Source organism: Syngnathoides biaculeatus, chromosome 3 (genome assembly GCF_019802595.1).
Source record: "Syngnathoides biaculeatus isolate LvHL_M chromosome 3, ASM1980259v1, whole genome shotgun sequence".
Taxonomy (NCBI): domain Eukaryota; kingdom Metazoa; phylum Chordata; class Actinopteri; order Syngnathiformes; family Syngnathidae; genus Syngnathoides; species Syngnathoides biaculeatus.
In genome coordinates this window covers 5,515,343-5,535,423 of record NC_084642.1, presented here as the reverse complement: position 1 = coordinate 5,535,423, position 20,081 = coordinate 5,515,343, and the positions used below count along the sequence as shown (strand labels likewise).

The following is a 20,081-nucleotide window of genomic DNA, read 5'->3' as shown; positions in this document are numbered from 1 at the left end:
CGTATTAAAAGCGAGTCCCACAGCCCTGACTCGCTTTTAAGAGATCTGCGCACTCCCCCAATTGCTTTGAAACGTCCTCCGTAGCATTGTTCTGAAAGTCGCCCCCGGCGGACCTGCAGCCTCGAGCCGCTCTCGGCTCGTGTCGCCGACGTGGTGACGTGACTCTCGCCTGCTTTTACTCACTGCCACCCTGTAGTTACACTTGACACGTCAGTAAAATAGATCCTGGCATTCTTTAGAACGGCGCTTCAATGACAGTGTCAAGGTTTGGTTTGAGCAGTTGTTTACAGTATTTCTGTTTTTAAATGTGCAAAAAGAAGAAGCAAACAATAGTACTCTATGAACAGGGTGTTCCAAAAGTCACTATATACTGTACACTTCGGGTATCATTCGACCATAGTTAGGCTTTGCAGTTTTTCCTCTCCCTGGCTGTAGTTGAGGACCAGTTTTAGGGCCATCTCACTGATCCAATGCGCAGTACAAATATCCATGGCAGGTTACTCAATATAGCATCTGAGGCCGCCGACTGCCACTACTTACGGAAGACGCCAAACATCTAGAACAGACGTGAACGCAAAGTCGGGGGGGGGGGGGGATTCTACCCCGTCGGCTCAACTGGAACTCTGCATTGACAAAGGCTCGATTTAGCATACGCGTCTGAGAGCGATAAAGCTTTACCCGGCCCGACTTCAGGACGTTCAAAGGCTTCGAGTGGAAGATTATTACGCTCAACGATCTGAAGCTTCTCGAAACTGACTCAGAACTGCAGTCAGGGACAGGGAAACGTCTTGCCAGTCTCACCTCCGTCTGAATGATAACTTAAATGCAATAAGGCAAAAAATGAAGTGTTTCGAAGTGAGTTTTGGAATACCATAAGTAAAAATTCGGAATGACGCCGGTTGATCGATGTCTCTGTCAGTTTTTCCTTGTCCTTTCTTTTTTGTTGTCTGAGTTTTGGCCCTGGTCTGCTTGCTCCTAAATGTTATAGATGGACAATAAATCCTGTGAACATTCACTGCTCTCCTGACCTTGACACATTAGTGATTTGGTTTCATCCATCCATTTTCTGAGCTGCTTATCCTCAGGAGGGTCGCGGGCAGTGCTGGAGCCTATCTCAGCTGTCATCGGGCAGGAGGCAGGGTACGCCCTGAACTGGTTGCCAGCCAATCACAGGTCAGATGGAGATAAACAACAGTCGCACTCACAATCCCACTTTGGGGCAATTTAGAGTCTCCAATTAATGTTGCACGTTTTTAGGATGTGGGGAAAAAAACGGAGTGCCTGGAGAAAACCCACACAGCCACAGGGAGGACATGTAAACTCCACCATAGGGCCGGGAACGTTATTTGAACCCCGGTCCTCAGACCTGTGACATGAATTTGACACTAAATTGCCCCTAAATGTGATTGTGAGTGTGGCTGTTTGTCTGGCAACCAGTTCAGGGTCCTGCCCATTGACAGTTGGGATAGGCTCCAGCACCCCCCGACCCTTGTGAGGATAAGCGGCACTGGGAATGCATGGATGGATAAAGTGATCACAATTTACACCTCACCTCCTATTGGCTTGTGGAAATATGCCCGAATGGACCTTAGACGGTCCTTTTCTTACGCAGAGCCGGCAACACGATCTGCGTATTGCTATTTAAAGTAAGTCCTGCTGGGAGCGGCGCTAACACAGGGATAGATGATAATCTTCGGGCTGACCAGAGACCCACATCGGAAGGCTTAACACTCATTGATTAGGCTCGCATGTGACGTGGCAATGGGTCTTTCGCTCCCCTGCCGGGAGAGCAGACCATAAGCCTAATCTGGGTCCCTTCTCCGTCTGCTCGTGAGGGAGCCCGAGAAGGTGTAGAAGGAAAGTGGATGCACCGCTTGGTTTTTAAAGAAACGCGGACAAATGAAAGAAGACAGGCTGACGGCGGATTGGAAGTCTCTTAGCCAGATGGTTGAGGCCCGCGAGGCCATCTGCTCCTATGCAGCGCCTCAGTGGAAACTTCTCATGTGCTCCCTGCCTTACGGTTCGGAGATTAAGTTGGAGTCCGTGACCCATTGGTGAGGTCAGCGTAGTGAAGGACCGCCGCGTTTTGATTCAGGATCAATGCCTCTCTCCTAGTTGGAGACCAGATAAACTTCCTGGATGGGTGAGAGGAAACTGTTGTTAACGTTAAAAAAAGCCCTGATGTTTCAAAAAGGGTTTGGTTCTCATGGTCGTTGCAACCTTCACTGTTATACGGTAAAAGCGTCCTTGTTTTTATACATGTCCCACCGTCTTGGGGGGGGGGGAATAATTCGTACCCTGCCAGCTGTTTCCAAAGCAGTTCCCCGTTTTGTAGCTACAGTATTTATTTTAGAGCATTTGGAGTGATCAGTCAAGATCCACGGATGGGTGGTCTGTGACAATACAAGCACAGAACCTCCCAAAAGAGAGTGGATTCTCCCCTTTTACGAGAAGATCTTGAGGATTGTCCTCATTTTCACTTGTGCCTGTAATGTGAATAACGTTGTTACTATTATTAGAAGTCGCACGCAAATCCCAATCTACTTTGTAGCCCCTCAAAAGAACAACTAAAAAAAACCTAACATTTTCACACGTCCTATCAGTTCTGGACTACAAGCAGTACCTTCAGTCTTAAAAGACCAAAATCTGAGAAAACCTGACTCATAACGCAGGCAATATTCCAACTTGACATTTATGTGGCATATTTCTTAACAAAATTTGAACAAAACGCTGCTTGGTGCTCGTGTTGGAATTATAGTTCTAATTGTTGTGCATAAGCCAAGAAAGGTCTTGTACGCTTGACTGCACCGCACGTGGTGTGCTTTAGTCCATCGCAGAAGTGCCTGTGAGATGTGGGGAAAAAGTACATTATGGGTTAACGCAAAAATGTTCCCATGCGAACTCACACCCACCTGTAAATTATTTAAAGCATCAGATGGAGAGGGAGAGCATCTAACGGTCAACCCAGATGAGGAACTGCTGCCATTAAGTCCCAAATGAAGTCTTAGGTGGGAGATGCGTACTGGAGGTAACCCGATTGTACCTTTTCTCCGAATCTGTCATTTGAGTTGGACAAATGTGCCTATATATATATATATATATTTTTTTTTAATACCTTTTCTGGTGGTTCTTCATGCATCAGTGAAGAAATGCTGTTCTCCAACGGAATCTAATCTTTTCCTTTCGGCTTGTCCTGATTAGGGGTCGCCACGGCGTGTCATCTTTTTCCATCTCAACCAATCTCGTGCATCCTCCGCTCTAACACCCACTGTCCTCATGTCATCCCTCACAACATCAATCAACCTTTTCTTTGGTCTTCCTCTTGCTCGTTTGCCTGGCAGCTCCATCCTCGGCACCCTTCTACCAATGTAGTCACTCTCTTGCCTCTGGACATGTCGACCCTTGTCTCCAAAACATCCAACTTTGGCTGTCCCTCTAATCAGCTCTTTTCTAATCCTATCTAACCTGCTCACTCCTAGTGAGAACCTCAACATCTTCATTTCTGCCACCTCCAGCTTTCCTTCCTGTTGTCTCTTCAGTGCCGGAGTCTCTAATTCCGTACATCATGGCCGGCCTCACCGCTGTTTTATAAACTTTGCCCTTCATTCTGGCGGATACTCTTCTGTCACATAGAACACCAGACACCTTCCGCCAGCTGTTCCACCCCGCTTGGACTTGTTTCTTCACTTCCTTACCACACTCACCGTCGCTCAGGATTGTTGACCCCAAGTATCTGAAGTCGTCCACCCTCGCTATCTCTTCTCCCTGGAGCTTCACTCTTTTCCCCTCCGCCCCTCTCATTCACGCACATATATTCTGTTTTACTTCGGCTAATCTTCATTCCTCTCCTTTCCAGTGCGTGCCTCCATCTTTCCAATTGTTCCTCCGCCTGCTCCCTGTTTTCACTGCAGATCACTATCTGCGAACATCATAGTCCAAGGGGATTCCAGTCTAACCTCATCTGTCAGGCCTCTCCATTACTAGAGCAAACAGGAACGAATCTAATGATGAACCTTTTTTCTTTTTAAAGATCAGCATTTTGTCCCTCATTTGTTTGATTCATAAATGTGAACAATTGTAATACAATTTGACGTTAAATGTACTTGTCTGCTGGTAAAAATCCACCCGGACTTCTGACTGCCATGCGCAGTACCCTGTATCACTTTGAAATCTATATTCTCTGACAATGGACAGCTTATCCAGCAGATTTTTTTCCCGACATGCTTGTTAGAACGCAAGTCCATTGTCATGGCTCGCCTGCTGTCGCACGATGGTATCTCCAGCAGCAGGAAGAGGGGAGGGGAAAAAAAAAAAAAATCTCACTTTGTGTGCTTGCCACTCATTCAGCCAGGTATCATTTTCTCAACCTGGAAACTTGTCCTTGTGGACCCATCACAGCAGCAGGTACGGCCTGGTGGGGATTAGTAGTGTATTCCAGTAATTGTGGACATCTTCGTATGCACTGGAGTAATTCCCCACTCTCACTCCACAACGCAAGTGTTTATTCACAACCCTAGACGACAGCAACAACTCTCCCGGTCTGCTCGACCAATCTCGAGCATCATCGGTGAAAGCGTCCTTCCTGTAGCTCTTGAAATGACACTTTTGAAAAGCAAAACATAAAGATAATGTCATTGTGATTACAAGTTGCTCTGCCTCTTCTTCAAGCTAAAAACAAGTGAGTAGTGAAACTGGCATCACGCGCTAGTGCAATAGTTGACTAGTCTGAATAACCCCTACTAGGAACTGTAATTTTGTAACATTTTCAGTATTTGATCTGGAGTGAACCTGTTTAGATGTGGCTTGCAATGAGGAAACGCACCGTCGATAATGGCTGGGTGGTTATTTACGGTCTGTCTCACTTCTAAAATGACAGCGATACTGTCGCTCCGCCTTTTCATCCCGTGAACTCAATCCGATGCCTTTTATCGCTGGAGTCGACCGACAGTTGTGCGAGTGCACCCGTGCGTTCAGCATTGACCTTTTACTCCCCCTTCGCCGTCATAGCGAGTTGGCTCTTGACATCGCCGCCGCAAAGGTCAGCGTTTGGTTGTACGCGTCTATACGTGAGGCATCAGCGGCGATGTGTAGAATAGGTTTTGTCGAGATTAGGCTTAAACGGGGACTGTGCATTTATTAGGCTTTGATTTCTGTGAAATCTGTAATCCCGCTGGAAATAAAAGATTTATTAGCTTGTGGATTTCTGTCCCTCCCTGTCTGGCATCATTTCATGAACTGCCAGTACTGCTCCAATGCATGTTCTCTTGATTTTGTATGCTTGTATGTATTTCTAGAACCTCTCATCATGCCAGAAATATATAAGCCTTATAGAGCTCGTGCACGTGACGCCACCATTTTCACGGCGCCGTATTGCCGGTCAATCAGAGCTGCTCGACATTGTGGGAGACATCGAACCGGGGGAGAACGTTTACATGACCCGAGACCTGTTGTGCTGTTGGTTGTCACAACAGACGACACAGGTATTCAAAGAGATCATTCTATAGAATACCATCTGAAAAGATCAATAGATTTCGGAAATTAAACGTGATGGGTGGTGCCCAACCAAAATGCACGAATGCCTGTGTAACGATTGCTTCAATTCAGGTATGAATTATTCTTCTCAATCTCAAATTACCATAAAGTATTTATAATGCCAAGTTGGTTCATTTGAGAACAATGCGCGTTTATAAAACACAAAAACTGATGTTTATCGGGGTTGGGTGGCCGCAATTGCTTCCGTCTACGTTCCATGGAGACAACTCCGTTCCCCCCCCCTTTTTTTTTTTTTTTTTTATTTTTTTTTTTAATTTATTCTGGCAAAGTTTAACGTGTCGCCAAACACACTCCCGCGTTCACGACCCGTCATGCGCCGTTTTTTTTTTTTTTTTTTCAATCATAGTTGATGAATGCGAGTTTGTGTAAAACCAGGGATCATTTATTTAAATATTGGTATTTGTATTGAATACTAGCTGAAAAAAAAAATCGATTTGATTCCGGCAAAGGTTAACGTGTGGCCGAACACACTTCCGCGTTCACGACCCGTCAAAATCGTCATTATGTGAGATTTATTCCTGATGAGGACAGATTCAGCAAAAAGGTATTCGTGTGCGTCCAGACTTTTATACGCTTTCAAACTTTTCTGTGTAAATCTCGACGATTTACTTGCCAGATCCATGTGTTGATCCAGTTGTCCAAGATAAGCAGAATTGAATTAACAATCCAATTTATTATCGACAAAAATGTCAACTTCGGCATTAAATACGGGTCCTCTATGCCGGGTTTATCTAATTTTTCCACGTCCTGTCATTTTTTTTTTCACCTTCTAAATGTCTAACAGTATCGGACAAGACTCAGGGCGTCGTGCTACAAGACATATTTCCGTGTCGTCTGCAACCGACTTAGCATTGAACAATGCTTAGCTTGACCAGCAATATGGCGAGGTAAACAAAAGTCACGTGATTTTATGGCGTAGGTCCATGAGCTCTATATTCTCACTCATACCCAAAGTGAGCATCTTGAGACTTGAGTCCACAAGAAAAAGAATGTGAATGAAGGCCTTTTAATTACAGTGGTACCTTGAGGTACAAGCGACCATTTGGCAGTTGCCTTGCGAGCGCGAACTTGAGACACGAGCGTGTTTTGTGGCAGTGAACGCAACTCCACAATCAGTAGCTGTTTAACAAATAGTCTTGTTGACATGCTGACGATTGCCATCAATAGGTGCGCCGTTTTCATCTTTAAGCAAAAGATAGTTGAACACAAACTGGCGCAACACAGAGACGTCACAATACTCTGAAGCTTATTCTTCATAATCCGTGAACAAATTACTTATATATTGCACCTTATTGAGTCACAAAAAATAATGACTTTGCTCCTATGACAATTAGTAATTGACTTGTTTAAATCTGAACATGTCATTTTCACTGTTAAGCCATCCATCCAGTTTTAGTAGAGATTTTGTGGCGGAAAGGAGTGTTCAAATGAAGGTATTACATAACTCTCCCGAAGTACACACTTACATTCTGCATATTCGCTTGACTATTAAATGCTTTGCGAGGGTTCTCTCGCTAATGTAGTTTCTATACATTTCATATTTTCCCCCCTCAAACTGCTTAATGTGTCCTTAGACGATAATATACTGCTTTTCCAAGGATATGTAAATCTCTGTACCTTTTTTTTTTTTTTTGCCACTTTTTGAAGTGGGGGGGGAGAGGAAAAAAATGACACCAGAGTAGCTAGCGCGTGAGTCATGCGCAGGTTAGAGAGCGAGATGATTCAGCGTCTGGAATGTCATGACGACAAGGCGCTTTTGCGCTTTTATTTATTCTTCTTTTTCTTTGATTTATCCGGCTTGCCGTCAATCTGTTTTTAAAATGACAACCTCCTGCTTTCTTGTCAAAAACATGGGGAGATTCCCTTTGTTCTCCAGGTGTCAAACTCGAGGCCCGTGATCCAACTCTGGCCCACTACATCCTTTGTCGCTTGTGAAAGCTTGCCACAATTTGTCCTTTTTTTACTAAAATGGGCATCCACTGTTTAAAAACTATATAAATTAAATTCAGTGGCTATTAGGAAGTATAACGGGGTGATTTATTACGGGTTCCACATAAACATATTAGGTAAGAGATAAGGAGTGTGACTCTCCCAGGCTCTTGACACATGCATAGTATAAATCAGGGGTGCTCAATGCGTCGAGCAGTTTCGGTCGATAGCGACGGCGTGCCGAGGGGGAGCGATCAGGCGTATTTTTTTTTTTTTTTTAACTTTAGCTCACCGCGGATGTGCAAACGACAGTATAGGAAAAAAATGCTAGTCAGTGCGTCCCCCCCAGCCTCTTTATAAGCGCTCGCTTAAGAAATCTTAAACAAGTATGGATGCTGCAGTAAAGAAGACAAAAAAATCACTTTCATACGGAATGGGAGGCGGCCAACTTTTTAACGATGCCATTTTCGAAGTGCGTTTGCCTCATATGACATCGACATCTCGCCGAAAAGCAAGATGAGATTGAGAAATGTGAACGAACTAAAATCCCAACTGGCCGCGCGCACACTTCTCAGATTTGTGAGTGTTTCTCGCTGCAGTTGGACGAATCCACTGCCGTGAGTGACACAGCCCAGGTGTGCATTTTCATTCGTATGGTGTTTAGTGATCGTCAACATTAACTCAGATATTTACAAAAAAATGTTTAAAGTTTAATGTAGTGTAATATTGGCTCATGCGGTTATGCAAGGCACATAAACATACATTTACACATAAAGAATCCTCAATATACTTTAAAATATGTTTTGCATTTTTGTAGTGAGTAGAGCTTTTGAGACTTGGTTATTCTGTTACATCATTGGTCATTCTATTTAAAAAAAAAAAAAAAAAAAAAAAAAAGGCAGACCCCCCCCCCCCCCCACCTGCAGTTCGATTGCAAGAGACTGGATGCTTGAAGTAGATCTTGGGGTAAAAAAAAAGTCTGGGCACCCTTGGTCTAAAACACTTTAGTCCTCAACTTGTATCTGGTGAATATGCTATACCTTAAATAGCCTGCATTAATTTCCAGAAAAGATGGGAAAATATTTATTTTGCACTTTTTTAATGAAAATTTTAAAGATGTTGATCTATCAAATTACACAAGTTAAGCATTTTTATAGCATTTTGTTCTGTACTGAACGTCTATTTAAGCGTGAACTTTAAACGAAGTCTCGTACTAAACCGTGACTTTTTTTTTTTTTTTTTTCCCCCTTCTCCCGCCCTCATTTTAACCCGCCCCAAGGCAACCTTAATTATGATGTGGCCCGTTATGAAAACAAGTTTGATCTCCTTGCTTTTGGAAATGCGTACAATGATACACCTGTGATATGTCTTGCTGTCACCTCAGAGAGGGGAGACTGTTTTTGATGTACTAATAGCTTTGAGTTGCCATGAGGATTTTTTTTTTTCCCAAACATGATTACCGCCCTGCCTGTGTCTCACTGGTATCATGGCGATACTGTACTTCCCCTTTTATCATTGTATCTGGCAATCCCCCCCCCCCCCCCCGAGTGGGGAGCTTCTCGCTCAGTACATTTTCTTTTGTTGTTACTGCTCTCATACTTACAAATGTCCCCTCTCGTGTGTCCTGATCTCCCCCCCCCCCAGGGAGCAGCCAATCTACACCACCAGGGCCCATGTCTTCCAAATTGACCCAACCACCAAGAAGAACTGGGTCCCTGCCAGCAAGCAGGCTGTCACAGTCTCCTATTTTTATGACAGCACACGCCACAGCTACCGCATCATCAGCGTGGATGGATCGAAGGTATGAGTGTACTCTGTAACCGTGACGGACCATATTAGTGGGATGTTGTGAGAAACGTTGCAGTTCTGAAGAGGCGAGAGAAGAGGTTTTTCTACTTTCACATATCAGATATCTGTTGCCTGATATGGATAACCTAGAATGAGCCTTCTGGCGAGTTTGAGCAATTCTTACTGGCGTCCAAGCGTCACACCTATGCACCCAGATGAAGGGCAAATTTCCTGGCTACAGAGCGCACCTGATTATAAGCCTTACCCGGTACATTTGTAAAGGAAATACCATTTGGTACATACATAAGCCGCACCTGTGTAAAAGCCACACGTGCCCACATTGAAGCACGAGATATTTACAAAAAAAAAAACAGGACACAGAAAGAGTTTTGAAAGTTTTAATACCTTAGCTTATCTTAACATAGCAACAACATGGTAGCATGAACAGGGTTGGTTTAAAAAAAAAAAAAAAAAGCCACATTAGTAACACGGTTGCACAGCACTAACAGGGTCGGTTTATTAAAAAAAAAAAAAAAAAAAAAAACGTACCTAAATCACTGAGACGCGGCAGTAACACACAGTAGCAACACGTTAGCGTGGCACTAACAGGGCCGGTTTATTAAAAAAAAAAAAACAAAAAAACATACCGGTAAAAATCACCGAGACACGGCAGCAACACACTAGCGCAGCACTAACGGGGCCGGTTGGGGAAAAAAACATAACATAGCAGTAAAAGTCACTTCCTCGGCACATATATTCCACCGGTCTCACGCTTAGCTTTTTCGCTCGAGTGCCCTCCTGTGGCCGTTTAGGGGAAAAAAATGCACAAATTAGCTGCATTACCGCATAAGTCAGAGGGTTAAAAGCGTGTGATGTGGAAAAAAGTTGCGGTGTAATTACAGTAATTTTACGTTTCCTGTAACAGCGTCTTTTTGAGTTGTCGCCGGGGTTACCAAAATGATCCACACTTCGCTTCCAGATCCAATATGAGGTCATAATCAAATGTTCAATTCTTGCTTTTCTCATGAGATATACACAGAATTTGATCCAAATCCAATCATAACTGTTTGAGTTGTGTTGGCAACAAGCACGCATGTGGTGCTTAATTTTATTAGAACACCTGTCACAAAAAACGTGAAGAGACGTTCCAGTCAATTGAAGTGCTTTAATGCACTTTTTCATTTGCGGTGAGCTCTTGACTTGATTGTACCATGTTGTACAGCAGGGGTCGGGTACCTTTTCAGCTGAGAGAGCCATAAATGGCAAATATTTTAAAATGTAATTCCAAAAGAGGCATCCCATATTTTTAAAACTAAATATAAGTATATCTGTGCATTTTGTGTAAGACCAACACTTTAAGAGTACAATAAGTCTTTAAATTCATTTAAATAACATTATACTGTTGCCAACCAATGATGACAAAAGTACTTTTTACCATTTAATGCGACTTTGCTGATGGCTTTGTCTTCCGTTTCATACGTCATTAAATTACACTTCATGCGGCCCTTGAGACTTGCATCCATTATTCATGAACATAGGTTTTTTTTTTCTTTTTAAATGTGGGGAACTTTTCATAGGTAGAACCAAACATTGTCAGTGCAGCAATATTCACACGCCATAGTGTGTGGTATGTGACGGGAACTGAGTTCCAAGTTTTCACAATCAACTGGTTAGCAGGTTGAATTTTTTTTTTTCATTTGTCCCCACGTATGTGTGCTCGCAAACAATGCTTGGCATGTCTTTATGTAAAAAAAAAAAAAAAATTCCAGTCTTGGGCGGCGGATAAGCACATTGTCATTATGAAGCACATTGATAGGCTGCGTAAGTACTGTAACATTTGTAATTATGAGTGTACTCCTTTAAGAGCAGAGGGGGGCTGCGCAGGTAAACTATTAAGAAGAGCGTGTGGCCGTGCAGTAGGTCGTTATTAGAGAAAGTTACGTGTGCTGTGAAAATGTTCAAAAAAAAAAAAGTCATGCCGTCACAACTGCCTCGCTCGCGATGGACGAATTGAGCACCCCTGCTGTATACAGTATGTCATTAGGAGGGCTCTGTGACCCATACAGAACCACCAAAAGAGCCAGGTATGGCTCGCATGCCATAGGTTCCTGACCCCTGTTGTACAGGAATGAGGAATTTTTAAACTATTCACCTTTTTACATGTAATTATATTTTAGAATTAGAAATAGCATTTTAGCTAGCGTGCACATATATACATCACCATTACAGACAGACAACGATTTTAATAATTGCCATTTCTGTTAGGGCAGCTGTGGCATAAACTTTACTTGGGCAGTGAAAGAGGTGCACATATTGTACAAAGATGAAAAGTAAAATAAAATACACAAATTGCTGAAAACAGTGACCGCCTCTCTGAGGTAGCTAATCTTAAAAAAAAAAAAACTCCTCCAAACTAAAGTATACTATTGCAAAGATCCTTTTCTACTTGAGACTATGTGAGTCCCAGGATGCACGTCTGGAAACAATGAGTCCCTGCAACCGATCAGAGTCCAGACACAGCTCGTCCTCTGCTATATGACGGTTGTTGCTTTGCAGTCCCACTCTATTAAATTTTTATTTGTACAATATTTTTCCTGATCCACTGCTCCTGTTTTAATATTACTATGTTTTAGCCTGCCACGAAAGTAATTTTTTAGCACTGTATATGTCCCCAAAATCAATCATGATAAACGGGGGGGGGGATTTCAAAAACTTTTACTTAAATATAAAAAAAAAAAAAAATTGGCACATGGTTATAGCGTAACCGCACTAAAGATATGCAAAAAAAAATGTCTTGAAGCCTGCCAAATTTGAGTGAATAAATTAAGGGGAGGGGGGGCGGAAGGATTTGACCTTTTTTTTTTTTTTAAATCCGATGCCATACATTTATAAGGCGTTATTTTTTAGGTTTTATTTTATTGTACAAATGTTGTCATGAACTCTATAATTTCTCCTGTTTCTCTGCTTAGATCTGTGTAAGATTTTTCCTGGTTAAATAAAAGATGAAATCTCGAATCGGGTCTGCTCTAGAGCTGCCGGACTGTCAATCCAATAAGGTTGCTGAAGTCAACGACTGCCTGAATATTGATATTGTCTCACTGTGGTTATGGTTTGTATATGGTTAACTTTCCTCAATATAGTATATGTATTAATATACACAAACACCGATAGGCTGGTGTTAAACCATTGACTATGGACGCAAAATGACGTTGCGTCATTTATCACATCAAACGGGATTCCTGATATTGTTTACATTTATTTTTAATAGGTCCATTTATTAAAATGTCCTGTACAACAAACTGTTGAGAGTGGTCTTCCCGACTCTGTACAAAGACTCTCGTTTGGCTTACAAACGTGGCCTAATTGGCAATTTCGGAACACAACAGATAAAATTTCAAACTCGACTTCATTCATATCAAGAAACGGACCGAATAGCTCCTCAATTAACGTTACAAAGTGAGCCTGATTTAAAAATGCTCTCCTGTAATTGATGCCAGACTGTCAATATTGGTATTGTGCGTAATAATAGACGCCATTTAAACTGTATAAATATTTATATTCACACCACTGCCGTCCATCATCTCTGTGAAAAGTGTAGATTATGTTTCCATGGCAATAAGAGCTTCCTCTGCGTGTGAAAAGGCGCAGACATTGTCATGCGATCATATTTTGCCCTTTTGATTGCGTGTGAGCGATTTGGAGCGACGCAGTAAGCAGGTGTTTTTGATTTTTGGGTGCAAAGTTTGGAGGGCTTACCGTTGTTGGAATAACTAACCCAACAGCTGAAGGTTTGGCAGGAAACATCACAGTTAACATTTTTCCGCGGCCAGGATTTTATCACAAAGAAGGTTTTTCTGTCGTGCGATGACGGGATTTTCACAGCGATTTTTGAGGTTGAAATCTCTTTCGAGACATGAAATGTGAGTTATTTGCGTACTTTTTTTTTTTTTTTTTTACAAAGCGCCGTTTAGTAAAGCGACTCCCACTGCGAGAAGCCGGAGAGGCAACACTCATCAGGTTATGTCATCACTCAGTACCGACAGCAGAAAACTGACGACTCCTGCACTATATTGTTTTTTACCTCGCAGGCCCTTTTGTTAAAAACACAAATCATTTGCAGACAAAAATAAAGATCGGAGAGCTGATTTTTATTTTTGACTGCGTGCAGTTGTTCCAGTATTTGAATATGTTCTCTTCAGTGCTTCCCCAAGGTCAGAACTTCTTCCTCGGCTCTCCCATTCACGTTTTCTCTCTGTCACGTCGAGTAACGGCGCTTCCGTCTCGAGGCCAGTTGAGTTTGCTTGGTAAACCTTTTCCCCTTCCGATTGATTCACTGTGACGTCACGGTTAATTCTGGGTGGCCAAAACCCAAAGCGTTCTCGTATGGTACCACTTGTGAAGAAACCCTTTTTGTGTCATTTGAAGACGTTTTTGTTTTAGCTGAAGTAACTTATGTTCCATCATCTCAAATTCCGTGATTTCCGGCCTACAAGCTTTCACACGCTTTCAACCCTGCGGTTTATGCGGTGATGCAGCTAATTTGTGCATTTTTTTCTAATGGCCACAAGGGGTCCCTGCTAAAAAATTTCTATGGAATTTGCACAGAACAACTTGTTTTATACAACTTTGGGTGTGATTTTCTATAGAAATTCTATAGGACTCGGGTCTTAGTGTTATAGTTCTTTGGAAATCCATCCATCCATTTTCTTGCTGCTTATCCTCACGAGGGTCGCGGGAAGTGCTGGAGCATATCTCGGCTGCCAAGGGGCAGGAGGCGGGGTTACACCCTGAACTGGTTGCCAGCCAAACGCAGCGCACGTAGAGAGAGACAGTCACACCTAGGGGCAATTTAGAGCGTCCAATTAATGTTGCGTTTTTTGGGGGGGATGTGGGAGTAAACTGGAAACCCAGGAGGTAACCCACGCAGGCACGGGGGAGAACATGCAAACTCCACACAATCGGGGTCCGGAATTGAACCCGGGACCTCAGAACAGAAATGTTCTATAGAAAATTTTTTAGCAGGAGGGCACTCGAGCGGAAAAGGTAAAGTGTATGTGCCAAGGAAGTGATTTTTTTTTTTTTTTTACCGGTCTGGCCCTGTAAGCACTGTGCTAGCGTGTTACTGCTGTGTCTCTGGGATGTTTTAATTTTTTTTTTTTTTTTTTTTAACCGGCCCTGTTAGCGTGGGGGCGCTAGCATTAAACTCTGTGTGTAACAGCTTCACTTGTGGCTTTTACACAGCTGCGGTCTATGTATGTACCAAATGGTATTTCCTTTACAAATGTACTGGGTGAGCCTTATAACCAGGTGCGCTCTGTAGGTTTGGAATTACGGTAGCTTTTTTTTTTTTTTCAAAAATATCCAGTAATTTGTAAAATAGTGCCTGAACACACCACAACAATAGTTTTTGCCGCTGTATGCACAAACCATGACAAAGTGTCAGCTTATATCGCTTCACCGGGAGAGCCAGGCAGCTAACTGATGACGACGTAGCAAGTGGAAGTGCATTCCCAGCGCTTCTGACTCCTCCTTTCCTCGATTTTGTGCAAGTCATATAAAATGACCCCAGTTGTTTGCCCGCGGTAATTTATTCAAAGATTGCCGCCTTACGGGTCTAATTCTGCGAGGATGCGGCATCCTTTTAACAGGAGTAAATATCATAAATTCACTTTGTCAGACTTTAATTTCCCACGTGTCTAATGGAGCGTGATGAGTTCCCGACCAGGTTGGGATAGACTGCAGGTCACCGTTATCCTCATGAGGGGAAACACTATAGAAAATACACATATAAACGGCTATCTCATTTGTTCCAATGAATTTGTGTTAGTGGTATTATTATTATTATTATTATTTTTTTTTTTTAGCTCTCTTATTAAAATCACCGTGTAATACTGTGATTATTATTTTCATGGGGGAAAAAATGTACACACTCAATTTTGACCAGTGCAACTGATTATTTAGTCATGTCTCGTGAAAACAGTGGGCTCTATTTTTGACTTTTTGGAACAAGCCATAATGATTAAAGATGACAAAAACATTTTCATCCATGCCAAATGTTTTTCATTCAAGGAGCAGGTCAAATGCAAATCCGTATCTGCTCCGGTTTTCATTGGAAAGTGGAACCTTTATTCACCTGATGCTGGTGTATGAAGGCTGTACTGTAAACCATAATGACATTATTATTTTTGGCTCCACGCTAGTCTGCACATATCAAGCCAGTAACTATACAGTATCGAAACCAAAAATTGCGACAGTCTCATGACAGAAACTTCTCTCTTAAAATGTCAGTACTGCAACACCCCACTTTCAGCTGCCGCCGTTTGTGCCTCCAAACCAGTTGCAGCCAGGAGCTCACAGTGAGTGATTAATGATTCATTTTATATTTCAAGTTGTTTTTTTTTTTTTTTTTTTTTCAAGCCTCCCACAAACTGTATGACGACTTTTTACCGTGACCGTCATCTGAGTGGTGTGAGCAATATCGTGGCTAATTATAATTCTAGTTCAGATACCCAAAGGAGAGCAGAAAACTGGCTGGATGGACAAATAAACCAAAAAATGCGGACCCTTTAAACTCATTAAGGTCACTTGCACCAGGAGCATTTTGTCTACCTGGTTGAGAACAGAAATGGAACCCTTGTCATCATACTACCGTAATTTCCAGCCTATAAATGTGACGTTTTTCACACTCTTTCAACCCTTCGGCTTATGCGGTGATGCGGCTAATTTGTGCATTTTTTTTTTCTAACGGCCGCAAGGGGGCACTCGAGCAGAAATGCTAAGAGTGAGAACATAACATATGTGCCGAGGAAGTGACTATTACGGTATGCTTTTTTCTTTTTTTTTTTTTTTTTTAAACTTTAGCGCTGTGCTAGCGTGTTGCTGCTGTGTTACTGCCGTGTCTCAGAGATTTTTATCTGTATGTTTCATTTATTTATTCATTTTAAACCAGCCCTGTTAGCGCCACACTAGCGTGTTACTGCCGTGTGTCCGTGATTTTTACCGTTTTTTTTTTATTTTTAACCAGCCCTGCTAGCTTTTTTTTTTTTTTTTTTTTTTTTTTTTTTTTTAACTGGCCCTATTAGTGCTGTGCTAGGGTTAGGGTTGGCTTTTTTTTTTTTTTTTTTTTTCAACTGGTATTTTTTATTTTTGTTTATTTTTAACCAGCCCTGTTTGTGCTACTGTGTTGTTGCTATGCTAAGCTAAGATTTTGAAACTTTCTTTTGTAAATATCAAATTTTTCAATGTGGGCACTTGCGTCTTTTACAAAGATGCGGCTTATGTATGTACTAAATGGTATTTCCTTTACAAATGTACTGGGTGAGGAAGGTACAGTTACACTCTGTAGGCGGGAGATTACGGTATTTGCCATAAGTGCTTCAAAATAATTTGGGCTCAGGCAACACATCGAACATCTTAATGGATCTTCAAAAGATGTAAGTGGTGCATGGAAGGAAACACAAGCACACTACTCTTAATTGTGCTCTTAGGGCACCATAACACGCAGTTTTGGCGTCTTACAATATCCAATCAATCTGCAGGGTCCCCTCCACCCCCCAGCTATGACAAGATTGTGTGGTATTTACACCTTGACAAGGGATCGCCGCTTCGTGTGGTCGACGTTCGGTACGAGTCTGCTGATTCCGTCAACTCCCAGCATACGTAATCGGGCGACGATCACATCTCGACAGCGGCCGCGCGAGCAGGCTTGTAGTTCGAAACCGACCCTCATATTCCGCTGGCCCAGCAGCGCTTTAATTTGCACTTCCTGTTGCACTTGATGCGGGCCTGGCAGTCCACCCCCACAGCTGCTCATGTCACTCCACTCCCCCTCCCTCTGTCGCACTCTTCCACTTGCCTACTCGTTTGATTACTGTCTCGCATGCACATTCATACCACCTACAGCACACTTCCATTGGTGTTATGATGATAAAATTGGAATTGGGAGTTGGGGGGGGGGGGGCATGCAGTTCAAGTCGCACAATGTACCATGGCTGTAGCCAGTGAGCAGTTTAAGGGTACCAAGCTCAAGGGTACCTCAGCAGGAATTCAACTAGCCAGACTTACAGTACTCTCAGATTAGCGTGTGTACTGTACGGTATATCCGATCTGAGGGAGGTGCAGCTTGGCAGTTCTCGGGAAGTACACGAATATGTCTTCAGCAACTGATCCCAGAGGTCATGTTTTCGCCCGGAGCAGATTTTGAAACCCGCAACTCTTGTTTTCCGAGCCCAAATGTACAGACAGAACTTCCGTCCCCAAAGGGGAATGTATGCCAGTACAGTACTGTACTCATCACGTGTAAAGATTTTTGTCGTTGACATACTCTATTATTCGGGTCGGCATCAATAAATTTGACTTTCATTTTTTTTTTCTGCTCAGTACAGCGCTGTTGCCCTTTTTTTTTTTTTTTTTTTTGCACCATGGACCAGTTTTACATAGACATATTTGGGTGGATAGAAATGGCAGCAAATGATTGAATGTACACTTCACAAAACCGGTCTCTTCTGGTTCCTTCCCATATTCGTGTTGTGAAACTGGACATCGTAATCAAGTTCAGAAAAATTATAGCACATGTCTGTTTTCATGTTATATTTTTTTCCTCTACTTGTGCTTTTATTGTGTTTTCAGATAGACTTGTTCAGGCCTCATTTTGGGGTGAAATATTTCCACGGCCGTATATCACACCGACGTTAATGTCACGGTCGCTGTGGTAAAGCCTCGTTGGCCAGACATTTCTCTGCTTTACAGAACGTTGTAGCCTGGTCGCAGCAGCAAATGGGCGAGTCGCAAATACTGTAGTACAGTAGTGGCCGCCTGCGCTGGCCGTGATATGATTTTTAAAAAAAAAAAAAAAAGTTTCTGATGATCTGAGCTGCTAATTACCGTTCATGCACGATGTGTCATTCAGTTTATTTTTTGCACTTTTACCCATTTTATTATTTCATCTAAATTCTCTCCTTTGTTTTTACTGGCTACCTATAATATAGATTCATTATGCACATCTTGGTGTTATGATAACATGTTTTTTTTGGTATCTCAATCGTCGGGCTTGGGACGTTTGTGTTTAGTGCATTTGCAGTCGGGCCTTTTTTTTTTTTTTTTCCTCTCGAATTCGCGTATGCTGCAGCAGCCCAGTTTTCCCCTCACTGTGAACATTAAAGTTTCATGTCTCTTGTCTTCAAACCAATGTGACAAACCGTTAGAAATGTTCTGTGCTGTCGGAGATGAAATGTTTTTCAGGATTTTCAAAAGTACTGTATCCCCTCTGAGAAAACGGGGGTCGTCTTTGTTTGTTTTTTTTTTTTGTTTTGTTTTGTTTTTTTTTTAATTAGATGAACCTTACAGAAGCCGTCCTGGTCCTTAGTTACAACAAAGATCTGTCGTCTTTTCTTTCGAGGTTTGTGTACGTGTGTTTGCAGTCATCGAAAAGGTGGGGAGGAAGATTTCAGGGGTGCTGAAAAGGGCGTGCCTGTGTCAGATTTGAATTCTCCAATGCTGCGTCCGTAGCCAGGTTGCTATGAAACGAGGGCTGCCCGCTAATTTAACTGTCTTCAGTTGTTGCTAATCGTTGAGATCATCTGTACGTCCCTTTTATTACGTTTGGCTCCATTGTGCGTTTCTGATCGGGACAAATTTGTGTGCATGCGAACGCATTGAAGTGGCTGCTTTTTGTCAACATGCAGAGAGCCACGGTACAAATCACTCAAGTCCGGTCAGGCTGAGCTTTGGGTTACGAGATCCACTGTTGTGGCTTTATGCACTTGTGTGCAGTTTTGCTGCGGGAGACGGCGGCTGATTTAATGCATCTCCGCAACAGGTGACGGTACTGTCGCAAATGGAAGATGTAATATGACGACTTGGAGCTTTGCGGGTCGGCAGTGACTGCTGTGCTGTGCCTCCTTATAGGAGCCGTCTTTTATTGGGTGAAATATGAAATTGCTGAATTGGTACATTTAGCGCTCAAGTTTAAACTTAGCAGATTTGATGGATAAACTCAATGCAAATGTTAACAGGGCACCTCAGGCTTTTTCATCTGGTTCTTTTTCCAGTTTCCAGTGCAGAACGGATTGGCAAGCCAAAGTTGTGACATATTTACAGCATGTTGTCTTTTGACTCCAATGGACCTTTCCGACCTGTCAATCGCTCGTACAATAACAGCCAATCAGATAGCCGCATTGTCTTAACCCCTGGCTTGACACGCCCCTCTCGCCACATTCTCCAACAAACGATGCTGGTTGTCAGTAGCGTGCGCTTGGAAAAGTTCATGTTACGAAGGAAACGGTCCTCAGATGCTTATGCTAGGTTACAAGCGGCCCGCTTGATTCATTTTCCAAAGCCTAAAACACGGTTGAAGTGTCTACGATGGATTAAGGCTCGCGGAAGAGCGCACGTACAGCTAAATGTGGACAATATCAACAAACACAAGGCTGTATGTCTGAAGGTAAGTGAGGGAGAAGTCTCTTCTCTGAGTTTGGTTGAATTATTATCAGCGCTTTATACATTCAAGGAGAACAACTTTCACTTTGTTAGTGCGTCACTGACCTGCTGAATGAAGTGTGTCATGTTTTATGCCGAAGAGTCAGGACTTAGGGATACGTAAATCTGCCATGTCATGTAAGAGAAATGTCTAGTTCCCCATTTGTATCACATCAGACTTTTAAGGCAGAGCGCTGGATTCAATTACGAGCCAAGTCAAATGAATACACCCACTCACTTCGAAAGACTACAATTATACTACTTGTGATCTTTCCAAGTAAAAAGTACTCACCCTGTTTTGCATGCGCAGTACAATTCCACAATTTTATCCTGTT

General features: G+C 42.6%; 1 protein-coding gene across 2 annotated transcripts in view; it reads left to right on the top strand.

Moving 5' to 3' along the window:
• Positions 1-20,081, top strand: part of homer2 (homer scaffold protein 2) — a 42,123-nt gene that overhangs the window by 6,777 nt on the left and 15,265 nt on the right. For both annotated transcript variants that reach the window (XM_061814379.1, XM_061814380.1), the window contains exon 2: positions 9,127-9,283. In XM_061814379.1, the coding sequence (XP_061670363.1) occupies positions 9,127-9,283 (157 nt within the window). The remainder of the gene's footprint in view (positions 1-9,126; positions 9,284-20,081) is intronic.